Below are 26585 nucleotides of genomic sequence, written 5' to 3' on the forward strand. Positions count from 1 at the left end.
AATCTGCAGATTAGGATAGGAAAGTAGGAAATCGGCTCAGCCACTCCCTGACATTCCCATCCGTCCGGAGGCAGGGGAATCAAGGAGCGGCAGACACCCGGAAACCTTTCATCCAAGACTTAAAACTGGTAGCTGACGCTAATCGTCTTTTAAATGGCTAATGGGTGCCCAGACACATTTTAATGAGATAAAAAGTACAGCATTTAGTTAGGAATAGAAACAAAGCATAGATCTCCTATCTTGCGCTGGTGAGCATCAGGTTCCATGAAACTGATGAAGGTTGAAGAGAGTTAGGAACACCCCCTACCTCACTGAGAGGCCAGGGCACCCTGAAGAAGGCTGGGAGTCAGATACAGAGAAAGAGAGACGCTCCTCATGGATACCCAGTCGGGCTGTCGGGGTCTGATTCCAGACACGCGGATCTTTGAGAAGCCGCTGAAGTGTAGCCTCAGCCTAGACTGTCGCCATTGCCCACGGCTTTCCTCAGTCCCTTGCATCCAAGGAGATGCCTCTGTAAGGGAATCCTGGCCTCCACTCAGCTGACTTTCCTGGCTCCCAAGGGAGATGGGGGATCCACTGAGGGAGACGCAGGGGAACCTGTTGCTCGAGACTTTGAGATCAGCAGCCGGGCTAGTCCCATTTAAGTGGCTGACAAGCACTGATGTTGTGTGCCATAGACGGTTTCCTTCTATAAGGACAGTGATAGAAAAGGCAGGCTTGGATGCCGATACTCACCTCCGTAGCTATCCTGGATGAGCCCCTAAAGATGATGCCGGAGTTCTTGTTTGCAGAGCTGAAGAATGAGCTTCACAAACACTCAAGGTAGGAGAGCAAGGTACAGGCTTTTATTTAGAGTTAAGTGAGAGGACAGAGCTCCCAGCTCACGCCAGGAGGGGACAAGAGAGTCCGTGGTTGGCTCATTGTCTAGGGGTTTTATGCGCAGTTGAGGATTTTCAGGAATGAGGGTAAAGGGTTAGGGGTGCAGACTTGTTGAGTGGTCCCAAAATGCTCATTTTTGATGAGTAATAGGATAAATTTTCTGCTCTGATTCTTTCTCAGGATAGCAATTTCCCTCTGGGAGTATGTCAATTAAGACCGTCAACCCTGTCCCCAAGGTGGGCTGGGTTGTTGCCTGTTTGCTGAAGTAAGTTAAGAATCTTACTTCTTAACTTCTTGGGCTGTTTATAGTTGGGCTTGCCTACTAAATTAGTCTTTTTCCTAGGTTGCAGATTACTTGTTTAGAATCAGAGAAGGAAATACAGCACATAGGTATGGTTAAAATAAGCTGGGCCTTTTAGTAGGCTAAGGTAAATTTTACAGTGTCATGATTTAAACTGATACAGTGAAGTCACGGGTTATGCTGAGACACTTTTTTTTATCTGCAGAACACTCAAACATTCCAGGCCAAGTTGATGCTGGCCTTTTGAGTTTTAACTGATTTCACTGAAGATGTCTACATTCCTAGTCTGGTATCTTTACCCTAGAGAATTAGTGTGACTCTGACTTTGAGTAATGCTTATCACAGTTTCAATTGGGACTTCTTTGCACATTGCTACATTGTTCTGACTGTAATTATCTTGCTCTGCTTTTTCTTCAGAGGCCCTCACTTTACTCTGCCTAATCCCACGGTCCCTGTCTCAGTAGCAGTAGGTTAGGGAGGATTTGATCCCTTGATTCAGAAGCACGGAGACATGAAGTTTCTCTGCGGCAGGGGAGGGCAGGCTTTCTCCAAGAGGTGCTGTGATTGTGGGGGAACAGCGCTTTGAGCTTACTCAGAGCGGGAAACAGCTGTAAGGCAGCGATGGAAGAAGGCAGCCGTGATCCGGATACTGAAAGAACCATATGAGGAACGGAGCTGAGAGTTAAAAGGGCAGTGTGTCTACCCCGAATAAACCAAAGGAAGGTCGGCGACGCGGATCCGTCCCCAACTCCCAGAGAACAGCGAACGGCCGGAACCACCAGTCGCCGCCGGGCGCCTTTCGGTGACGCACTACGGTCCGATGACGCGCTGACAGGCCGCGGCCTCCGAGTCTCAGGTTCCGCAAAGGCCTGTGGGAGCGACCGGAGAAGGAGGGCTAAGATGGCGGAAGCGGCGGAGTCTCCAGGAGAGCGGGGGACACCGTCGCCCAGGCCGCTGGTGAGCTTGGGATTTGCAAGAAAAGGGACCGAGGGTGAGGCAGAGTGTCCCTTAAGGAAGTCTGGTGACAGGCTTGTGGCCTGAGAGAGCCGGAACCCCTTCCTCCGGGCAGGCCCTTCCTGTACCTGATGCCAGAACCAGTCCCAGCGCTGCACCTGTTTTTTGGCTAACAGCTTTCCCCTCTGCCGTCCTCTTTCCTTCCGCGGCTGCTTATGAAACTCCATTCACTTTCCTCTTCCGTACGGTCAGGACTTGCCCTCGTCCCCTACGATGTGTTAAATGCTGAGCTTTAGGTGATTTCTAAAGTAGTTTTGCTTCTCCTGTCCCTTCATTTTCTCAAGACCTATCACTAGCCCTTGGTGTAGCAGTAAGGATTAATGAGATTGCTTTACATGGGATGATGTAACTTGATTATTTATTTCTTTAGTGGCCCCAGCAGTCCTGGTTTAATCCCTGCCTCCCTGTTACAGCCCCTTGCAATCCTCTTCATGATGCTCTCTTGCTCCTGTCTCTACGGGGCTTAGGATTTCTGTGGCAAGTACAAGCCCAAAGCCTGGACAGGTATTTAAGAACAAGGTTTTGGAGTTAAACTTACCTAGGCTGGAATCACCCACTCTGATGTTTGTGTGAATTTGGGCAAGTCATTTCATGGAGAGTGTTTCTTCATCTGTAAAATGGAGATTAAAATATCTGCCTCAGAAAGTTTTTAGGAAGATGAAATGACATAACTTCAAGTGTCTAATACAATCCGTGCCATGAACTGAGGAGTATAATTAACTCAACATTCTGTCCTGAAGTCCCTCCTGCCTGCCCAACAGTGTTTAGTTATATAGTACTTGCTCAATAAATGGTGCATCCTTTTCCTGTTTTAAATTGGCAAGATAGTAGAGCACTGAACTGGGAGTTAGGTGAAATTGATTCTAGTCCTGGTTCTGCCTCCTAACTCTATTTGTTCCTCTCTTCACTCATTCAGCAAATACTTATTGAGCACCTACTGTGTTCCAGGCACTGGCAATATGGCAATGAAAGAGTATGAATAGATCCAAGTTCTCATGGAGCAGTTGTGACATTGAGGAAATCACTCTGAACCCCAGTTTCCTCATTTGGAAAATGTGGATAGTAACTCATCCCAGAAGAGCGAGAGTACTAAATGAGCTAATTACACATAGTGCCTGGTGTGACATAGTTACAGGTTCTTAGCTATTTTTAGTTCCTGTCTTTCATCTAAAATGCCCTAATTCTCTTTTATACTTTTCCCAATTAATTTTAATAGTTCTGGTCAGTCATTACTCAGTGTCTAATCCACTTCTGTTCAACAGTGTTTGTTGATCTCTCTCAATGCATAAGGCACTATGCTTCAGGGAATACAAATGGCCTGCCTTGATGGTGCTTACAGTCTAATTTTTTAGGAATAAGACAAATGTACAGTGCTAAAATAAGGCAGTATGTAAGAGAAAGTTACACATAAAATATTAACCTTATTTGAAAGAAGATGCTATCATGTCTAGTTGGGGTGACAAAGCAAGCTACATGGCAGAAGTTGTATTTTAGAGAGACCCAAAGAATTGGTAGGATATGAACTTCCAGGTGAGCCCAAAAGCTATCGATGATTGAGTATCTGCTATGTGCCAGGATTATGCTAGACACTCTCTGCATATTTTCTAAACTCCACAGCAACCATTTTAGAGATTTTTTTTTTAACTGCTGTACTTGGAGATAAGGAGATGGGACTCAGAGAGGTTTAATTATTTCCCTAGGGTTTCACAACGAGCTGGTGCCAAGCCTGAAATTTGAACCAAGTTTGCTTTTGAAGCCCAGACTATGTCCATTAATACTACATAGTCTTTTTCTAGTGAAGGTCTAGAGGCTAGGAGGTGCTAACCCTGTGGTGATGGTACCATTATCTCAGTTACACATAAGGAAACAGGCACAGAGAGGTTAAGGAACCTGCTCAATGTCACACAGTTAGTAAATGATGGAGCTGGGATTTAAACCTGGGCTGTCTGGATCCAGGAGGCTACACTGTGAACCAGTACTCTTCAAATACCGAATGTTGAACATAGACTGTGTTAGGTGCCTGCAGGTGTTACCTAATTATTGCAGTAGTTTTGTCTCCAAGTGAAGGCAGAGCCCCATTTGGCTTTGAAGCCCATTTCTTCTGTACTTCTCTGCCTCCGCCAGCAGTAGCAGGCAGCAAAAAAACTCAAAACAAGCAATCCTTGAGCTTCAAGGGGCAGAGTCATAGTAGTGAAGAAAGAAGACGGCTTCAAAAGGCAGTTTTACACATTGAAGCCTGAAGAATATTCAGAGTGAAACTGAGAAAGTGTCCTTGTGTTTTTTGCTTATAAGGTCATCATGAGAGTGCAGTGTCAGTAAACTTGTGGGAAGGCAAATGCCATGTTTCAAAAGACTGGGGGAGTGAAAAACAGGTTAATCAGGGAAGAGGAGGGAAAGGATAATAGTTTGAGGGAGTGGCAGAAACAAGGAAGTGATATATTTTTAAATTTTATTATGGAAGCTTTCAAATATATATATAAAGATTAGCATAATGAAACCCCATATACCTATCAACATTTTTATTTTTATTCTTATTTCATCTATCTCCCCACCACATTATTTTCGGTACTTATATATATCTTTTTAAATTTTTAATTATTTTGTTATCATTAATCTACAATTACATGAAGAACATTATGTTTACTAGGCTCTCCACTAAACGAAAGCCCCCCACAAACCCCATTACAGTCACTGTCCATCAGCATAGTAAGATGTTGTAGAATCACTACTTGTCTTCTCCGTGTTGCACAGCCCTCCCCTTTCCCCCACCCCCCACATTATACGTGCTAATCATAATACCCCCTTCTTCCCCACCCTTATCCCTTCCTACCCTCCAATTCTCCCCAGTCTCTTTCCCTTTGGTAACTGTTAGTCCATTCTTGGGTTCTGTGACTCTGCTGCTGTTTTGTTCCTTCAGATTTTCCTTTGTTCTTATACTCCACAGATGAGTGAAATCATTTGGTATTTGTCTTTCTCCGTTTGGCTTATTTCACTGAGCATAATACCCTCTAGCTCCATCCATGTTGTTGCAAATGGTAGGATTTGTTTTCTTCTTATGGCTGAATAATATTCCTTCGTGTATATGTACCACATCTTCTTTATCCATTCATCTACTGATGGACACTTAGGTTGCTTCCATTACTTGGCTATTGTAAATAGTGCTGCGATAAACATAGGGGTGCATCTGTCTTTTTCAAACTGGAGTGCTGCATTCTTAGGGTAAATTCCTAGAAGTGGAATTCCTGGGTCAAATGGTAAGTCTATTTTGAGCATTTTGAGGAACCTCCATACTGCTTTCCACAATGGTTGAATTAATTTACATTCCAACCAGCAGTGTAGGAGGGTTCCCCTTTCTCCACAAACTCGCCAACATTTGTTGTTTGTCTTTTGGATGGTAGACATCCTTACTGGTGTGAGGTGATACCTCATTGCGGTTTGTTTTTTTTTTTGAGAGGGCATCTCTCATATTTATTGATCAAATGGTTGTTAACAATAATAAAATTCTGTATAGGGGACTCAATGCTAAATGCACAATCATTAATCCACCCCAAGCCTAATTCTCGTCAGTCTCCAATCTTCTGAAGCATAACGAACAAGTTCTTACATGGTGAACAAATTCTTACATGGTGAAAAGTTCTTACATGGTGAACAGTACAAGGGCAGTCATCACAGAAACTTTCAGTTTTGATCACGCATTATGAACTATAAACAATCAGGTCAAATATGAATATTCGTTTGATTTTTATACTTGATTTATATGTGAATCCCACATTTCTCCCTTATTATTATTATTATTATTATTTTTAAATAAAATGCTGAAGTGGTAGGTATATGCAAGATAAAGGTAGAAAACATAGTTTAGTGTTGTAAGAGAGCAAATGTAGATGATCAGGTGTGTGCCTGTAGACTAAGTGTTAATCCAAGCTAGACAAGGGCAATAAAACATCCATGTATGCAGAAGATTTCTCTCAGAACAGGGGGGGTGAGGTTCTAAGCCTCACCTCTGTTGATCCCCAATTTCTCACCTGATGGCCCCCCTGCGACTGTGCCTGTCTTAGGTTGTTCCTCCCTTGAGGAATCTTACCAGTCTCTGGCTAACCAGTCATCTTCCGGGGCCATACAGGGAAATGTAAAGTTGGTAAGTGAGAGAGAGGCAATATTGTTTGAAAAGGTTAGCTTTTTACTTCTTTGCAGATTTATGCCCTGTAGCTTTTATGCCCAGTATTTGTCTTGAGGTATCTTTACCACTTTCAAGAATTATGATACTCGGTAAATTCGATTTGAGGCATGAATTCTATTTAAGGGTTGTAATTAGGATGGAAGAAGAAAAGCTATAGGAGTAGCAGGCGGAAGAAAACATGGGAAGATTGATTATTTCTTTGACATATCTTCTTGTAGAGTAACTTAAGCATGTATAGGTTTTAAACTACTAATTAAATTGCATACACACATTAACATAATAGGAATACAGTTACATAACCAAAGCAGACCTATAATTACCAGCCATATCCAGTGAAACCAAGAAAACCAGTTAGGCACCCTAGGCATTTGTGAAAACATATCTATGATATGGTGGATATTGTCCAACTGAACTTGAACAGTCTGAGAGAAATCAGACAAGTTAAAACAACCCATTCCTGGGGACTGTTCAGATCCCATATGTTCTTTTAACAGTAGATAGTCTGTAGTCGTAAGATTTTGGAGCGCTGCAACTTGCACTTCTCCTAATTCTTGGTTGAGTTCCAACAGTATAGATCCAGTCAAATTTGTTTTACTGTATGCACAGGCCAGCTTAGACATCTCCTTCTTTCCCATGGCAAGTCCAGGAACGGGTGGGATAAATGCAGCTACAACTGCAGCATCGCCTGGATCTTTGTTGAGGTTTCTTGATGATCATCTTCTGCTATGACTCTTCCAGAGAGTGCTGATGTTGGAAGTTATTTTTCATATCATATCTTAGTTCATTTTCTGGGTAGCCAAATTAGGCTTTGATCCTCTCTATAAGCACAAACAGACCCTTTGCCCACACTTTGATATGCCCTTTATACCATTGTGTAGAACTCATTGGAGGTCACCACACAGGACCTGCTTTTTTTTTAAGAGAAAGGAATATTATCAGAAAAATGTACCTCCATAGCCGATCATGTGACACCCTTTAAGTGATCAAAATTAAGGATATTTGAAGCATGCATTAATCGTTGATTTACAGTTAGTTTTATCCTATCGGAGTAATCCCCCTTTTCTTTCTTTTTTTTTTCTGTTATCATTAATCTACACTTACATGAAGAATATTATGTTTACTAGGCTCTCCCCTATACCAGGTCCCCCCTATAAACCCCTTTACAGTCACTGTCCATCAGCATAGCAAAATGTTGTAGAATCACTACTTGTCTTCTCTGTGTTGTACAGCCCTCCCCTTTCTCCCACTCCCCCATGCATGCTAATCTTAATACCCCCCTTCTTCTTCCCCCCCCTTAACCCTCCCTACCCACCCATCCTCCCCAGTCCCTTTCCCTTTGGTACCTGTTAGTCCATTCTTGGGTTCTGTGATTCCGCTGCTGTTTTGTTCCTTCACTTTTCCTTTGTTCTTATACTCCACAGATGAGTGAAATCATTTGGTATTTCTCTTTCTCCACTTGGCTTATTTCGCTGAGCATAATACCGTCCAGCACCATCCATGTTGCTGCAAATGGTAGGATTTGCCCTCTTCTTATGGCTGAGTAATATTCCACTGTGTATATGTACCACATCTTCTTTATCCATTCATCTACCGATGGACATTTAGGTTGCTTCCAATTCTTGGCTATTGTAAATAGTGCTGCGATAAACATAAGGGTGCATTGGTCTTTCTCAAACTTGATTGCTGCATTCTTAGGGTAAATTCCTAGGAGTGGAATTCCTGGGTCAAATGGTAAGTCTGTTTTGAGCATTTTGATGAACCTCCATACTGCTTTCCACAATGGTTGAACTAATTTACATTCCCACCAGCAGTGTAGGAGGGTTCCCCTTTCTCCACAGCCTCGCCAACATTTGTTGTTGTTTCTCTTTTGGATGGCAGCCATCCTTACTGGTGTGAGGTGATACCTCATTGCAGTTTTAATTTGCATTTCTCTGATAATTAGTGATGTGGAGCATCTTTTCATGTGTCTGTTGGCCATCTGAGTTTCTTCTTTAGAGAACTGTCTATTCAGCTCCTCTGCCCATTTCTTAATTGGATTATTTGTTTTTTGTTTGTTGAGCCGTGTGAGCTCTTTACATATGTTGGACGTCAAGCCTTTATCAGATCTGTCATTTATAAATATATTCTCCCATTCTGTAGGGTTCCTTTTTGTTCTATTGATGGTGTCTTTTGCTGTACAGAAGCTTTTCAGCTTAATATAGTCCCACTTATTCATTTTTGCCTTTGTTTCCCTTGCCCGGGGAGGTGTGTTCATGAAGAAGTTACTCATGTTTATGTCCATGAGATTTTTGCCTATATTTTTTTCTAAGAGTTTTATGGTTTCATGACTTACATTCAGGTCTTTGATCCATTTGGAGTTTACTTCTGTGTATGGGGTTAGACAGTGATCCAGTTTCATTCTCTTACATGTAGCTGTCCAGTTTTGCCATCACCATCTGTTGAAGAGACTGTCATTTCCCCATTGAATGTCCATGGCTCCTTTATCATATATTAATTGGCCATATATGTTTGGGTTAATGTCTGGAGTCCCTGTTCTGTTCCACTGGTCTGTGGCTCTGTTCTTGTGCCAGTACCAAATTGTCTTGATTACTGTGGCTTTGTAGTAGAGCTTGAAGTTGAAGAGTGTGATCCCCCCCACTTTATTCTTCCTTCTTAGGATTGCTTTGGCTATTTGGGGTCTTTTGTGGTTCCATATGAATTTTTGAACTATTGTTCCAGTTCATTGAAGAATGCTGTTGGTAATTTGATAGGCATTGTATCGAATCTGTATATTGCTTTGGGCAGGATGGCAATTTGGCAATATTAATTCTTCCCAGCCAGGAGCATGGGATGAGTTTCCATTTGTTAGTGACCTCTTTAATTTCTCTTAAGACTGTCTTGTAGTTTTCAGGGGATAGGTCTTCCACTTCCTTGGTTGGGTTCATTCCTAGGTATTTTATTCTTTTTTGATGGTATTGTGAATGGAATTATTTTCCTGATTTCTGTTTCTATAAGTTCATTGTTAGTGTATAGGAAAGCTACAGATTTCTGTGTGTTAATTTTGTATCCTGCAACTTTGCTGAATTCCGATATTAGTTCTATTAGTTTTAGAGTGGAGTCTTTAGGGTTTTTTATGTACAATATCATGTCATCTGCAAATAGTGACAGTTTGACTTCTTCTTTACCCATCTGGATTCCTTGTATTTCTTTGTTTTGTCTGATTGCCGTGGCTTGGACCTCCAGTACCACATTGAATAACAGTGGGGAGAGTGGGCATCCCTGTCTTGTTCCCGATCTCAGAGGAAAAGTTTTCAGCCTCTTGCTGTTCAGTATGATGTTAGCTGTGGGTTTATCATATATGGCCTTTATTATGTTGAGGTACTTGCCCTCTATGCCCATTTTGTTGAGAGATTTTATCATGAATGGATGTTGAATTTTTTTGAATGCGTTTTCAGCATCTACGGAGATGATCATGTGGTTTTTGTCTTTCTTTTTGTTAATGTGGTGGAGGATGTTGATGGATTTTCAATTGTTGTACCATCCTTGCATCCCTGGGATGAATCCCACTTGGTCGTAGTGTATGATTCTTTTGATATATTTTTGAATTCGGTGTGTTAATATTTTGTTGAGTATTTTTGCATCTACATTCATCAGGGATATTGGTCTGTAAGTTTCTTTTTTTGGTGGGGTCTTTGCCTGGTTTTGGTATTAGCATGATGTTGGCTTCATAGAATGAGTTTGGGAGTATTCCCTCCTCTTCTATTTTTTGTAAAACTTTAAGGAGAATGCGTATTATATCTTCTCTGTATGTCTGATAAAATTCTGAGGTGAATCCTTTCTGACCAGGGTTTTTTTCTTGGGTAATTTTTTGATTACCACTTCAATTTCTTTGCTGGTAATTGATTTGTTTAGATTTTGTGTTTCTTCCTTGGTCAGTCTTGAAAGGTTGTATTTTTCTAGGAACTTGTCCATTTCTTCTAGGTTTTCCAGCTTGTTAGCATATAGGTTTTCATAGTAGTCTCTAATAATTCTTTGTATTTCTGTTGGGTCAGTCGTGATGTTTCCTTTCTCTTTTCTGATTCTATTGATGTGTGTTGATTCTCTTTTTCTCTTAATAAGTCTGGCTAGAGGCTTATCTATTTTGTTTATTTTCTCAGAGAACCAGCTCTTGGTTTCATCGATTTATCCCATTGTTTTATTCTTCTCAATTTTGTTTATTTCTTTTCTGATCTTTTTTACGTCTCTCCTTCTGCTGACTTTAGGCCTCATTTGTTCTTCTTTTTCCAATTTTGATAATTGTGATGTTAGACTATTCAGTTGGGTTTGTTCTTCCTTCTTTAAATATGCCTGGATTGCTATATACTTTCCTCTTAAGACTGCTTTCGCTGTGTCCCACAGAAGTTGGGGCTTTGTGTTGTTGTCATTTATTTCCATATATTGCTGGATCTCCATTTTAATATGGTCGTTGATCCATTGACTATTTAGAAGCATGTTGTTAAGCCTCCATGTGTTTGTGAGCCTTTTTTATTTCTTTGTACAATTTATTTCTAGTTTTATACCTTTGTGTTCTGAAAAGTTGGTTGGTAGAATTTTAATCTTTTTAAATTTCCTGAGGCTCTTTTTGTGACCTAATATGTGGTCTATTCTGGAGAATGTTCCATGTGCACTTGAGAAGAATGTGTATCCTGTTGCTTTTTGGTGTCAAGTTCTATAGATGTCTATTAGGTCCATCTGTTCTAGTGTGTTGTTCAGTGCCTCTGTGTCCTTCCTTATTTTGTGTCTGGTGGATCTGTCCTTTGGAGTGAATGGTGTGTTGAAGTCTCCTAAAATGAATGCATTGCAGTCTATTTCCTTGTTTAGTTGTGTTAGTATTTGTTTCACATATGCTGGTGCTCTTGTGTTGGGTGAATATATATTTATAATGGTTATATCCTCTTGTTGGCTGAGCCCTTTATCATTATGTAATGTCCTTATTTATCTCTTGTTACTTTCTTTGTTTTGAAGTCTATTTTGTCTGATACTAGTACTGCAACACCTGCTTTTTTCTCCCTTTTGTTTGTATGAAATATCTTTTTCCATCCCTTGACTTTTAGTCTGTGCATGTCTTTCGGTTTGAGGTGAGTCTCTTGTAAGCAGTATATGGATGGGTCTTGTTTTTTTAATCCATTCAGTGTCTCTATGTCTTTTGATTGGTGCATTCAGTCCATTTACATTTCGGGTGCTTATCAATAGTTATGTACTTATTTCCATTTCAGTCTTTAGATTCGTGGTTACCAAAGATTCCAGGTTACTTTCCTTACTATCTAAGAGTCTAACTTAACTTACTTAGTATGCTGTTATAAACACAATCTAAAGGTTCTTTTCTATTTCTCCTCCTTTTTCTTCGTCCTTCATTCTTTATGTATTGGGTATCCAATTCTGTACTTTTTGTCTATCCCTTAATTGACTTTGGGGTAATCAATATAATTTTGCATTTGCCTCACAATCAGCTGCTCCTCCCTCCCTACCGTGGTTTTACTACCTCTGGTGACAGCTATCCAACCCTAGGAACACTTCCATCTGTAGCAGTCCCTCCAGAAGAGACTGCAGAGATGGTTTGTAGGAGGTAAACTCTCAGCTTTTGCCTATCTGGAAATTGTTTAATCCCTCCTTCAAATTTAAATTATAATCTTGCCAGATAAAGTAATCTTGGTTCCAGGCCCTTCTTCTTCATGGCATTAAATACATCATGTCACTCCCTTCTGGCCTGTAAGGTTTCTGCTGAGAAGTCTGATGTTATCCTGATGGGCTTTCCTTTGTATGTGATCTTATTTCTGCCTCTGGCTGCTTTTAACAGTCTGTCCTTATCCTTGATCTTTCCCATTTTAATTACTATGTGTCTTGGTGTTGTCATCCTTGGGTCCCTTGTGTTGGGAGATCTGTGGATCTCCATGGCCTGAGAGACAATCTCCTTCCCCAGATTAGGGAAGTTTTTAGGAACTACCTCCTCAAAGACACTTTCTATCCCTTTCTCTCTCTCTTCTTCTTCTGGTATCCCTATAATGCGAATATTGTTGCACGTGGATTGGTCACACAGTTCTCTCAATATTCTTTCATTTTTAGAGATCCTTTTTTCTCTGTGTGCCTCAGCTTCTTTGTATTCCTCTATTGTCTCCTCCACCGTATCCAACCTGCTTTTAATACCCTCCATCATGCTCTTCAACGATTGGATCTCCGACCTGAATTCATTCCTGACTTCTTGGATGTCTTTCCATACATCCATTAGAATGTTGATGATTTTTATTTTTAACTCCCTTTCAGGAAGAGTCACAAGGTCCATATCATTTAAATCTTTCTCGGGATTTGTATTAATAATTTTACTCTGGACAAGGTTTTTTTGGCATTTCATCTTTGTATATCACGCTCTGTGTTGTCCAGAAGGTCTATTCTGTAGCTGCTCAGCTCCTGAAGCAATGTCTGGGGTCACAGGGGAGTGGTACTGGTGCCTGGAGGGAGGAAAGAGCTTTTCCGCACCTCCTGGCTGCTGTGCCAGTCTCCACTGCCTGAGCCAGTGGGCCAGTCACACAGGTATATGTTTTTGTCCCAGAGCAGCTGGATATGGATCCCTGCTTTCCACAAGCGGCAGGAATCTCAGTGTCCCCAGGAACTCTGCCTGTATTAACTTTCCAACCCGGTAGTCATGCAAGTCTCATGAAAGCACCATGAAATGTAGGTTTGTGCTCCCAGAGCAGATCTCCGGAGCTAGGTATTCAGCAGTTCCAAGCCTTCCACTCCCTCCCTGCTCGTTTCTCTTCCTCCCGCCGGTGAGCTGGGGTGAGGGAGGGGCTCGGGTCCCGCGAAGCCACAGCTCTCTTACGTTACCCCGTTCGCTGATGTCTGCTCTTTTCTCCAGGTGTGTGCAGTCCGATGCAGTCCTGTTTCCTGTTGCTCTCTCAGGATTAGTTGCTCCAATTAAATTTTCTAATTGTATCCAGTTTTAGGAGGAAGCCTCTGTCTTACCTCTCATGCCACCATCTTTAATCCCATCTGTCGGTATTAGTATTTTCACCTTTTTGTTTTGAACTAATTTTAGACATACAGAAAGTTACAAAAATGGTAGAGTTCCTGTATACTCCTCACCTAGCTTCCTCTAATGTTAGCATTATACATAACCACAGTATGATGATCCAAACCAGGAAATTGACATGGGCACAATGCTATTAACTATACTGCAGATCTTATTTGAATTTTATCAGGTTTTCTACTAATGTCCTGTTCTAGTATATTATCCAGGATCTCACATTGCATTTTGTTGTAATTTTTCCTTAATTTCCTTTCATATGTAATGGTTCTTCAGTCTTTCCTTGTCTTCCATGATCTTTTCTAAGTGTTTTAAAGTAAATCACAGACATATCACTTCACCTTTTAACATTTCAGTATGTTTCTATAACAGGTAAAGACTCTCTTTCTTGTCTTTGTTATCACACATAGCAAAACTAGTAATTTCTTAATATTGTCTAATTTCTGTTCATCTTCTCACAATTTTCTGAAAGAAAATAAATATGTGTTTTTACAGTTTTTCCAAGTCAGAATCAAAAGGTCACGAAATTCCCTTTGGTTAATAAGTCTTTTAAATCTCTCTTAATATATGTGTTCTCCTCTCTTAAGTGTAATTTATTTGTTTAAATCAGGCATTTTTCTTTGTAAAATTATCCACATTCTGTAAATGGCTGATTGTGTCCTTGTGATATTTTTAGTATGTTCCTCAGAACTCTAAAGCTGTGTCTGTTTTGTTCTGGCTTGTGTAGTTTTGGGTTAGATGTCTTATTTATTTCTGTTCCTCTGAATGCAATGTCTTTTTTTCTCTAGCTGCCTTCAAGATTTTCCTCTTTAATTTTGGTTTTCAGTACCTGGAATGTATCTAGGTTAGTGAATTTTGGTTTTGTTTTGTCTTTAGGTATTTATCTTGGTTAGTGTTCACTGAACTTGAATCTGTCATTTTATGTCTTCCATTTTTATAAAATTTTCAGCCACTACCTTATCAAATATTTCTTAAGATCCATTATCTCTCTTCTGGGACTCCAATTATATACTTATTAGATCATTTAATATTAACCATTTAATAGCTCTTGGATGCACTATTCTGTTGTTTTATCCTTTTCTGGTTTTATTATATGAGTTTAAGGTGTACAACATGATTTGACATATATGTTTTTTTTTTATTTTTTAACTCTTTTTGTTTGAGTTTGGGTAATTTTGATTGACCTGTCACTAAAGTCTTTCTTTGGCTATGTTGAGTCTACTGACAAGGCTGTCAGAGACATTCTACATCTGTTACTCTGTTCATTTATTTCTAGCATTAATTTGATTTTTACAGTTTCCATCACTTTGCAGCAATTTCACCATCACTTGTGCTTATACCTTTTGTTGTAGAACCTTTAACGTATTAATCATAGTCATGTTAATTTTTTTGTTTCTGGTAATTCTACCATCTTGGTCATCTAAGAGTCTAATTTTATTGATCACTTTGTCTCATCACAGTGGGTTTTGTGTGTGTGTACAACCATGTGACATACTTTTGGGGAGGGGTAATTTGTTTACTGAGTGCTGTCCGTCATGTATAGAACAGTAAAGACTGCCTGGAAATGGCACCTCTTTTCTTCTAAGTTGTCACTGTGGGGACTAAGTCAATTTAGTCAGAAGTGTAACTGTGTTTGGGTTTTGTCATTGCTGTGGGAACCTTCAATCTTCAGTGCATCAGCCAGTCATGCTTCAGATTGCTCTCTTATCATCTTAGGGTGTAGGTTAGGTTGTTTCTGTTTTTTCCTTAAAAAAAAACTTTTTCCTGTTCCATGCTCAGCTTTCTGCCTTCTCTTTGTCCTTGCACAAAATAGTGGGTCTCACCCCTCCACTAGCTGGAGACTGCTGTTGCCTCTTACTCCATGCTTGCTAGCCTGGTTGAGGAGACCTGGGGCGGGGGACTCTTTGTTGTCCTGGTTCAGCCTCAGCCTTAGGAAGACTATGTGTCCCTGGGTCTCCTGGGTGTGACTCTCTCAGTAATCCTGTCTCTCCCCTAACTGAAGGAGACTATAATGGCCTCAGGATGTTTCCTACCCTTCCCCCAGGAATAGAGATATTTGTCTTTTCTCTTTCCCCAGCCACAGTGGGTCTTATCTGTGCCCTGGAGAGAACAGAGTCTGCTGATCTTACTCCCTACAGGTTTAAGGCTCTTTTTCTGTAGGGGAGAAGGGTCAGAGTGGGGCTCTGTGCTTTTCTCAGAAGTGGTAGCTACTCTCCTCACCCACACCTGGACACAGTGGAAATCTCTTGAGAACCTGCAAGTGGGTGTGAACTCCCCTTGTATGTGATTCTTCCAGGGGCTCTGTACTCATACTAGTCTACATATGGCCTCTAGCAATTCATGTTAAGCTTTAGCTGAATTCTTAAGCATCTTTGTGATGCCCTGTGTAATTGTAAAGTTCCAGAATACTCTCTTGTTGGCTACAGATGAGCCAGTGCTCATATCCCATCTCTTCATAGAAGCTCCTGTCTTTCCATAGATTTCATTCAGGTACCTGGTTGCCCTATAACCTCAGCTCTTTCACAGGTTCAAGGAAAGTTACGATTTTGTTGTTTATCTAACTTTTTCTCATTGTTCTGGTGGGTGGGATGCTCTTTCCAGCTTTCTACATCCTAATCAGAAGTCAAATTCCAGTGTTGTAAAGTCACTTGAAATAATAGTTGCTCTCTGTGTGGTTGTGTATTTGATTCAATATACATTAGGTTCATTTGTTTCATTTTTCTTTCAGTTTTAGGGACTGCTTTTAAATTTTAATTTTGTTTCATAATTATGTGAACTATATATAATTTGAAGTCATATATACAGAACAACATGTATTCAAAAAAAAGCCTAGCTTCTCTCCTTGTCTCCTCCACCTTATTCCTTCTTTTCTTCAATAGGAAGTCTTTTTAAAAAAAAGTTATATGACTTATTACACATTTCTTATATTTAAAATACAACATTCAGATATGTGTATACCTGACCTCCACATTTATCTCCGCATTTCCTTTTTATTTAACACTCTATAATAGTTCTTTAAAGATATTCCCATTCCTTCTTACAGGTGCATAATACTCCATTATGTGAGCATACTACATTTTTTTAGCCAGCCCTCTGTTGATGGGCATTTGGGTTATTCTCAGGTTTTTGCTTTTACATATGGTGTTGTAATGAAGTACCTTGTGTATATGTCTTTTTGTATTTTTTTCACTTTGTTTTAGACTCCTAAAAGTGGCATTTCTGAGTCAGCAAATGATCCATATATAAATTTTCCAGATAACTGCTAGATTAATCTTCAATAGAGCTTAGTACTATTTTTGCATCCCCAGCAGCAGTGTGTTGGTGCTCTTTGAGTTTCACCTGCAGAGTATGCTGTCAAACTTGGATTTTTGCCAATAATAGGTAAAAAATTTCAAGTAGTTTTCATTTGTATTTCTCTTATTAAGAATATAATTGAGAAGTTGTTTTTCATAAATTCTTTGAATGATATTATTCCCCCTAAAGTTTAAGAATACTCTCTTGTATTTCATTTACCTACAATTGTTGGTTACTACATAATTATGCCCATTTGGCCAAAAATCATACAAGAAGGGATTACTTCTGTTTTCTTAGGAATTTGAAGGTTCCTGAGTTTTAGTTGCCATACTTAAATTTGGCAAATGAACATAAAAGTTTAAAAGTTTGCAATCTTGCAGTTCACTCTAGAAATGTAATTTGATCTGTGATTCCAGGTAACCTGGAGAAAAGAGTATAGATCAAGATGTATTCTGCTATTTGCTTGTTCTTCTCCCTTTCTCCTTTAGGCTTCACATAGTGCTCTTTTTAGCCAGCAACAGCCACTAAGAGCTTCCAAAAGAGCACAAAGTGCACCAAAGTGTGGTTGTCCTAAGATGTGATTGCTGAAAGGTCACTTTTTAACAGTTCTGCAGTCTTGCTAGCTTATGTCATGTGAAGATTTCATGCTTCAAAGGAACCAAATATTTGAGGGCAAGAAAGTGTCTATGCCATTTACTTTATAATTTTTTCCATCATATGCCATCTCCTTGTTTAAATTAAAAGAAATAAGCATCTGAGAATTTTAGTTAACTACATTGTTTAATCTTTGGTGAGTTAACACCTTATTTTAAAAACTGTATAACCCCCTACAAAAAGATGTATTCCCTACTCTCTAGGAAAATAGGATGTCTTTGAAGAATGCTACAGTTTATTACAGCCTTTAAATTATTTTTTCTAACTCTTCTCAGTTTGCAGGCCTTTCAGATATATCCATCTCACAAGACATCCCTGTGGAAGGAGAAATCACTATTCCCATGAGATCTCGCATTCGGGAATTTGACAGCTCTACTTTAAATGAATCTGTTCAGAATACCATCGTAAGTTAGAGTAGTTGAGAGAACTTCTCTTCAGTATTGTGGGTCTAAATAACTGGTGGCATTCTGTAATATTTTTGTTTGGTTCACTGATTTTCAATATACCTTATTTATCAAAATTGAAGATTCTTCCCTAGAGAATAACTTAGTATAGCTTTTTTGGAAAGCAGTTGGGCTATAATAGGTATTAAGAATCTTAAAATGTCCAATCTTTTAAAGTTGATAATTCTGCTCCACATATAGTATAAGGAAAAAAATTTTAAATACAAAAATATTTTTTAAACTACAGAAAAATGCTAGTATGCAAAGATGTTCATTGCAGTATTTGTTCTAATAGGGGAAAGTTGAACAATAGAGGGGATATTGGTTAAGTAAATTATGTTACATTTATGTGGTAGAATGCTAAACAACTGCTAAAAATCATGTTTCCAAAAAATATTAATGACAAATTTCTGGGTGGAAAAATGAGGACAGAATTAACTATATTTTAGAGGTTATATTTGTATTACTGTACCCTTCCTCAAATGTCTTGATTTTTTAAATCTGGCTTCTAGGATTCATTTAGTAGCTGAATTGGGAATGAGGGAAATTATTTTATATATTGTGAAGAAAGTGGTAGCTAGGGAGCGGGTAATTGGCGCTTGGGACCTCATTATGTATGAACTGAAAGTTAGAAGCTGTGTTTTTCAGAGCAGATTTTAGTAGTGCTCTTATTTTACTTTCTTTAGGTAACATTAGGAGGGCTGTATTTCCCTTTTGCAGAGTTTAAAAAATCAGAATAGAACTGGTGCATGTTGTAGAGAGTTAGATGATGTTGGCTTAAGGAGTTAATAGAAAAAGGAATTAATAAAATAACCTACCTCTGGTTGGTTATACAATGAAGGAGTTAAACTGGAATTAAAGCTTTAATATTCAGAGGAGGGCTCCCAGAAGATTGAAATAAAAGAGATTTTAGCAAATAAAATGATGGGGCTGCCTGGAAACCTTGGTTATCACAATACAACAAGTTATTTATGTCTTTCAGATGCGTGATCTAAAAGCTGTTGGGAAAAAATTCATGCATGTTTTGTATCCAAGGAAAAGCAATACACTTCTGAGAGACTGTAAGTATCTGAGGTTTCTGAGGATTTACTGCTTCTTACTATCTTATCCTAAGTACTTTATAAGGCAGAGGCTCTGTGGTAATAAAGCTGACATCATTTTGCAGGATTAAAAATATATAAATGAATATGTAGATGAAATTTTGGAAGAAGTTAAAAATTTAGAATGGAATTTCAGAGATTGGAATATTTTGCTTAATTGTCCTCATCAATAAATATAGACCGTTTAGCCTCACCTGCTATAATAGACACTGCAAAAAGTATTTCTGGAAGCTGCAGGCACTTTGTTCAGCCAAAGAGCTAATCATCTCCAAGGGAAAGACAAGATGTTTAAATGTTAATTAGTAATAGCTAACACCCATTAAGGATCAACAAATTAATAGTACCTTTGGTAACATTTCCATTTTCAGAACTATCATTAGTCTAATGACTGCTTTCTTTGTTCAAGAACTCTATCAAAACAATGTTTGCAATAAATTATGCTCTTATTTAGAATTTATCTGTAAAATTGTTAGACCTTTTATTTTTCTTTTGTTTTCAAGCATTCCTGGTTTTCTTAGTATCCTGTATCAGAAAAATTGAATCAGTTGTTTGAGAATACTAACAGTGTACCTTCTATTTTGGCAGCTTTTCAGCTGTAATATAACAATGTCAAATATGTGGCAAATGTGCATTCACTCAGTGTGGAAACCAATGCAATGTCAGAATCTCTTTCAACATAGTACACTGTTGATCAGAGCTATCACATGATTTGTTACTGCTGGTATATAGTGGAAAGAGCATGAACAAATCTGGGTTTGAATAGTTGTTCCATCACTAGCTGTGTGATCTTGGACAAGACAATTAACTTTTCTGAGACTCAGATTTCTTCTTCTGTTAAAGTGGAAATAATAACATATACCTGCTAGTGACAATTAGAGATAATGCATATCAACTACCTCGCATAGCATGTGACATTTAGTAGGCACTCCATAAAAGGTAGCTCTTATTCTAGTGCCTTCCCCTCACTGCTATACACATTATCTTATTTTTTATTTTTTTTTATTTTATTTTTTGATAGGGCATCTCTCATATTTATTGATCAAATGGTTGTTAACAACAATAAAATTCTGTATAGGGGACTCAATGCACAATCATTAATCAACCCCAAGCCTAATTCTCAACAGTTTCCAATCTTCTGAAGCATAATGAACAAGTTCTTACATAGTGAATAAGTTCTTACATTGTGAACAGTGCAAGGGCAGTTGTATCACACAAACTTTCGGTTTTGATCACGCATCATGAACTATAAACAGGTCAAATATGATTATTTGTTTGATTTTTATACTTGATTTATATGTAAATCCCACATTTCTCCCTTATTATTATTATTATTATTTTTTTAAATAAAATGCTGAAGTGGTAGGTAGATGCAAGATAAAGGTAGAAAACATAGTTTAGTGCTGTAAGAGGGCAAATGTAGATGATCAGATGTGTGCCTATAGACTAAGTATTAATCCAAGCTAGACAAAGGCAACAAAACATCCACAGATGCAGAAGATTTCTCTCAAAACAGGGGGGTGAGGTTCTAAGCCTCACCTCTGTTGATCCCCAATTTCTCACCTGATGGCCCCCCTGCGACTGTGCCTGTCTTAGGTTGTTCCTCCCTTGAGGAATCTTACCCGTCTCTGGCTGACCAGTCATCTTCTGGGGCCATACAGGGAAATGTAAAGTTGGTAAGTGAGAGAGAAGCAATATTGTTTGAAAAGGTTAGCTTTTTACTTCTTTGCATATTTATGCCCTGTGGCTTCTATGCCCAGCATTTGTCTTGAGGTATCTTTACCACTTGGAAGAATTATGATACTCGGTAATTTCGATATGAGGCACGAATTCTGCTTAAGAGTTGTAATTAGGAAGGAAGAAGAAAAGCTATAGAAGTAGCAGACAGAAGAAAACATGGGAAAATTGATTATTTCTTTGACATATCTTCTTGAAGGGTAACATAAACATGTATAGGTTGTAAACTACTAATTAAATTGCATACACACATTAACATAATAGGAATACAGCTATATAACCAAAGCAGACCTACAATTACCAGCCATATCCAGTGAAACCAAGAAAACCAGTTAGGCACCCTAGGCATTTATGAAAACTTATCAATGATATGATGGATATTGTCTAACTGAATTTGAATAGTTTGAGAAAAATCAGACAAATTAAAACCACACATTCCTGGGAACTGTTCACATCCCATATGTTCTTTTAACAATAGATAGTCTATAGTTGCAAGATTTTGGAGCACTGCAACTTGCACTTCTCCTAATTCTTGGTTGAGTTCCGACAGTATAGATCCAGTCAAATTTGTTGTTTTACTGTATGCACAGGCCAGCTTAGATATGTCCTTCTTCATTCCAATGGCAAGTACAGGAACCAGTGGGATGAATGCAGCTACAACTGCAACAGCGTCAGAATCTTTGTTGAAGTTTTTGATGATCATCTTCTGGAATGACTCTTCCAGAGGATGTTGATCTTGGAAGTTTTTCTTCATATTGTATCTTAATTCGTTTTCTGGGTAACCAAGTTAGGCTTTGATCCTCTGTATAAACACAAACAAACCCTTTGCCCACACTTGATATGCCCTTTATACCATTGTGAAGAACCTATTGGAGATCACCACACAGGAACTGCTTTTTTTTTAAGAGAAAGGAATATTATCAGAAAAATGTACTTCCATAGCTGATCATCTGACACCCTTTAAATGATCAAAATTAAGGATATTTAAAGCATGCATTAATTGTTGATTTGCAGTTAGTTTTATCCTATCAGGGAGTAATCCCCCTTTTCTTTCTTTCTTTTTTTTTTGTTATCATTAATCTACACTTACATGAAGAATATTATGTTTACTAGGCTCTCCCCTATACCAGGTCCCCCCCCCACAAACCCCTTTACAGTCACTGTCCATCAGCATCGCAAAATGTTGTAGAATCACTACTTGTCTTCTCTGTGTTGTACAGCCCTCCCCTTTCTCCCCCCCCATTATGCATGCTAATCATAATACCCACTTTCTTCTCCCCCCCTTATCCCTCCCTACCCACCCATCCTCCCCAGTCCCTTTCCCTTTGGTACCTGTTAGTCCATTCTTGGGTTCTGTGATTCTGCTGCTGTTTTGTTCCTTCAGTTTTTCCTTTGTTCTTATACTCCACAGATGAGTGAAATCATTTGGTATTTCTCTTTTTCTGCTTGGCTTATTTCACTGAGCATAATACCCTCTAGCTCCATCCATGTTGTTGTAAATGATAGGATTTGTTTTCTTCTTATGGCTGAATAATATTCCATTGTGTATATGTACCACATCTTCTTTATCCATTCATCTACTGATGGACACTTAGGTTGCTTCCAATTCTTGGCTATTGTAAATAGTGCTGCGATAAACATAGGGGTGCATCTGTCTTTTTCAAACTTGAGTGCTGCATTCTTAGGGTAATTTCCTAGGAGTGGAATTCCTGGGTCAAATGGTAAGTCTATTTTGAGCATTTTGATGAACCTCCATACTGCTTTCCACAATGGTTGAACTAATTTACATTCCCACCAGCAGTGTAGGAGGGTTCCCCTTTTTCCACAACCTCACCAACATTTGTTGTTGTTTGTCTTTTGGATGGTAGCCATCCTTACTGGTGTGAGGTGATACCTCATTGTAGTTTTAATTTGCATTTCTCTGATGATTAGCGATGTGGAGCATCTTTTCATGTGTCTGTTGGCCATCTGTATTTCTTTTTTGGAGAACTGTTCAGTTCCTCTGCCCATTTTTTAATTGGATTATTTGTTTTTTTGTTTGTTGAGGTGGGTGAGCTCTTCATATATTTAGGACGTCAACCCTTTATGGGATCTATCATTTATCAATATATTCTCCCATACTATAGGATGCCTTTTTGTTCTATTGATGGTGACCTTTGCTGTACAGAAGCTTTTCAGCTTAATATAGTCCCACTTGTTCATTTTTGCTGTTGTTTTCCTTGCCCGGGGAGATATGTTCAAGAAGAGGTCACTCATGTTTATGTCTAAGAGATTTTTGCCTATGTTTTTTTCTAAGAGTTTTATGGTTTCATGACTTACATTCAGGTCTTTGATCCATTTTGAGTTTACTTTTGTGTGTGGGGTTAGACATTGGTCCAGTTTCATTCTCCTACATGTAGCTGTCTAGTTTTGCCATCACCATCTGTTGAAGAGACTGTCATTTCCCCATTGTATGTCCATGGCTCCTTCATCAAATATTAATTGGCCATATATGTTTGGGTTAATGTCTGGAGTCTCTAATGTGTTCCACTGGTCTGTGGCTCTGTTCTTGTGCCAGTACCAAATTGTCTTGATTACTGTGGCTTTGTAGTAGAGCTTATACACATTATTTTTTTAAAACAACCTTCTTAAAGTAGGAGTTGCTGTTCTTATTTTACAGATGAAGAAAATGAGTTTCAGAGAAGCTGAGTGTGTTATCAAGATGACAGGCGAGGATTAGAACCCAACTTTCAAATTCAGTGCCCTTTCCACTCCACCACTGCCATCCCAGATGTGAAGATATCCTTTCAACTGCTGCTGCAGCTCAGTTCAAAGCAAAATTGTTTCAGGCACAGTGCAGAGCCAGTGTGTTAGTTTGCTGATTGATGATTAATATTAGCTACGTCACATGTTACGGTCCATTCCCAAACCTTGTGGGGATAGATAAGTGGGCTGGGACAGAGTGAGCAAGTCATGGTTAAAGTGTGCACTTCTTCCCTCTGTTACAGCGTTTGGCAAAGTGGCAAGGACAAAAGTTCAGGACTTAAAAAGACAGAGATAATCAATTCATACATCTTAGGATGGCTATTATTAAAGAAACAGAAAATAAAAAGTATTGGTGAGGATATATTGAAATTTGAACCCTTGTGCATTGCTGGTAGTAATGTGAAATGCTGAAGCTGCTATGGAAAACAACATAGTGATTCCTCAAGAAAATTAAGCATAGAATTACCATCCAGCAATCCATTTCTGGGTATATACTGAGTAGAATTGAAAGCAGGGACACAGCAGGTATTTGTACACCCAAATTCGTAGTAGCATTAGTCACAATAGCCAAAAGGTGAAAACAACTCAAACATCCACTGATGGGTGGATAGAATAAAATATAACATTTATATACCATGATATATACCATATATGAATGGAATATTACTCAGCCTTAAAAAGGAATGAAATTCTGACACATGCTGCAACATGGATGAACCTTGAGGTCATTATGCTAAGTAAAATAAGCCAGACACAAAAGCATGAATATTATGTTAGTCCACTTATATTAGGTACCTAGAATAGTCAAATTGATTGTTAGAGACAGAAAGTAAAGTGATGCCTGCCAGAGGCTGAGTGGGAACTGGGGAGTTACTGTTTAATGGGTTAGAATTTCAATCTTGGAAGGTAAAAATGTTCTGGAGATGGATGGTGGTAGTTGCACAACAATGAGTGTATTCAATGCCTGTGCACTTAAAGTGACTGAAATGGTAAATGTTGTTTTGTGTGTGTATCTTTTACTGCAATAAGGAAATTGTTTTAAAATACTGTTACAGGCTTTTTACAAATTAAAAACATCAGATCATTTTTAAAAGCCGGTTCAGTTTTTCAGTTGATAAGTTAAAAAATTTAACAAGAACAGCAGTAGTTTTATTTGAGTGGTAGGATTATGATTTTTTTACATCTTGTCTAAGCTATTCACAGTGTTGTCAAAATTACTTGTTTAAATTTTTAAAAACAATATTAGTATGCACATATGCATACTTTTTTAGGTAAAGTTATGTACATGTGAGGTTAAAGTTAGAAAGTGGTATATGTACCTTTTTCATATTAATTGAAAAAGGCAATTTTACTCTTAAGCTGTATGTTTACTGAACTACTGGCATATTAATCACCCTGCAGCTATTGATTGAGAACTACTATACTTAGTCCTGATGTTTGAAGAGCTTTCTGTAGTTTTCAGAAAGCTTTCATGTTCTTAAAGGTTATGAAATTACTAATATTGGGCTGTTTTTTCACCTAGAAGAACAGCAATTCCATACTTGTTCAGTGTGATAGTTATAAAAGGGAAGAAGTGTGGCAGAGTGGAAAGAACTCTGGAGTAGGAATCATTAGACCTAGGTTCTGGTCCCACCGCTATACCTAACTGTTTATATAAACTTGGGCAAGTCATTTTGTTCTCAGCTTCAGTTTCTGTATTTGTGAGATGAACCTAATTATACTTGCTTTGTCCAATGTAGTTTCACATTGGTTAAGTGACTCAGCTGTAGTCTTTCTGAAGGTGTGGGGCTGGACACCTAAGTCTTTTCTTGCCCATTGGCCTTTTAACTATGGCATGCTGGGATATGGTTCACTAGGTGGGAGAAGGGTGATTTGTAAAATACGAAGTGAACAAACCTTAAAGGATATATTAGAAAGGACATTCCTAATTGGGGAACAGGGAGGGCAAGTAGAGAAGTAGGAGACATGGGAATGCTTGGGCAGACAGAGAGAACCTTGATGTCTGAGTTCCAAGAGGGACACATAGATATTGGAATAAATATAGAAAATACTACATGACTGTTTGTTAACAATCTTCTGTCTTTTCTTGTTTTGTAGGGGATTTATGGGGCCCTTTGATTCTTTGTGTGACACTTGCATTGTAAGTACTTATATTTCTTTTCTTTGTCATTTGAGATAGACTAGATTTTCTTTTTTTGGAGTTTCAAAATTGAGGGGAATTTTGATTGAGTATTTCATTTAGGATTTCTATTGCATATGATACACCTTATGTATTTAAATCTAAAAAGTCAAGTAGCTTTTCAGATCAAGTCAAAGAGTAATGGAATTAAAGATGTTAAAATTATGCCCACTTCCATTTACCAATGACTGCATAGCCATTTCTATTCAACAAACATTTACTTACTGTCATGCACCTCTCATGTATCATTAAACTGATATTACATATCTCAAATAAACAGTGCTTAAAGCTATAGATAAATAGGATAAATAATCATGAGAATAAATTGGAATAGAAGTGGTAGAGTTCAAAGTAAGATCATGTTTTTTTTCCTCTTTTTATTTAAGTATCATTGATAAACAATCGTATGAAGGTTTCACATAAACAACATTGTGGTTTCAACATTCACCCATATTATCAAGTCCTCACACTCCCATTGCAGTCATCAGTATAGTAAGATGCTATAGAGTCAATATCAGTCTTCTCCGTGCTATACTGCCTTCCCTGTGACCCTCCCCCACATTATGTGTACTAATCATAATGCCCCTTAATCCCCTTATCTCTCCCTCTCCACCCACCCTCCCCACTCCCTTCCCTTTGGTAACCACTAGTCCCTTCTTGGAGTCTGTGAGTCTGCTTGTGGTTTTGTTCCTTCAGTTTTGCTTTGTTGTTATACTCCATAAATGAGTGAAATCATTTGGTACTTGTCTTTCTTCACCTGACTTATTTCACTGAGTGTGTAATAGCCTCCAGCTCCATCCATGTTGTTGCAAATGGTAGGATTTCTCTTCTTTTTATGGCTGAATAATATTCCATTATATATATGTACCACATCTTTTTTGTCCCTCCATCTAAAGTAAGATAATGTTTTAAAGTGTTATACTTTTCATATGCATTGTATATAATGGGAGAGGACAGAAGGAAAGCAAAGTTCCATTGGAGAAGGGATACAACCATTGGTAGAGTGGAAAAAATACTGCAGTA

General features: G+C 38.6%; 1 protein-coding gene across 3 annotated transcripts in view; it reads left to right on the forward strand.

The window, feature by feature from the left end:
• Positions 1 to 1849: 1849 nt before the first annotated feature.
• Positions 1850 to 26585, forward strand: part of YIPF6 (Yip1 domain family member 6) — a 32913-nt gene continuing 8177 nt past the window's right edge. The window contains exons 1-5 of one of the 3 annotated variants that reach the window (XM_036932437.2): positions 1997 to 2137; positions 16725 to 16794; positions 17637 to 17765; positions 18787 to 18865; positions 25481 to 25523. In XM_036932437.2, the coding sequence (XP_036788332.1) occupies positions 17703 to 17765; positions 18787 to 18865; positions 25481 to 25523 (185 nt within the window). In that variant the 5' untranslated portion in view covers positions 1997 to 2137; positions 16725 to 16794; positions 17637 to 17702. Of the gene's footprint in view, positions 2138 to 16721; positions 16795 to 17636; positions 17766 to 18786; positions 18866 to 25480; positions 25524 to 26585 lie in introns of all 3 variants that reach the window. The other 2 variants (XM_036932438.2, XM_036932435.2) reach the window with 2 other exon arrangements.

This window comes from Manis pentadactyla, chromosome X (genome assembly GCF_030020395.1).
Source record: "Manis pentadactyla isolate mManPen7 chromosome X, mManPen7.hap1, whole genome shotgun sequence".
NCBI classification, from domain to species: Eukaryota; Metazoa; Chordata; class Mammalia; order Pholidota; family Manidae; genus Manis; species Manis pentadactyla.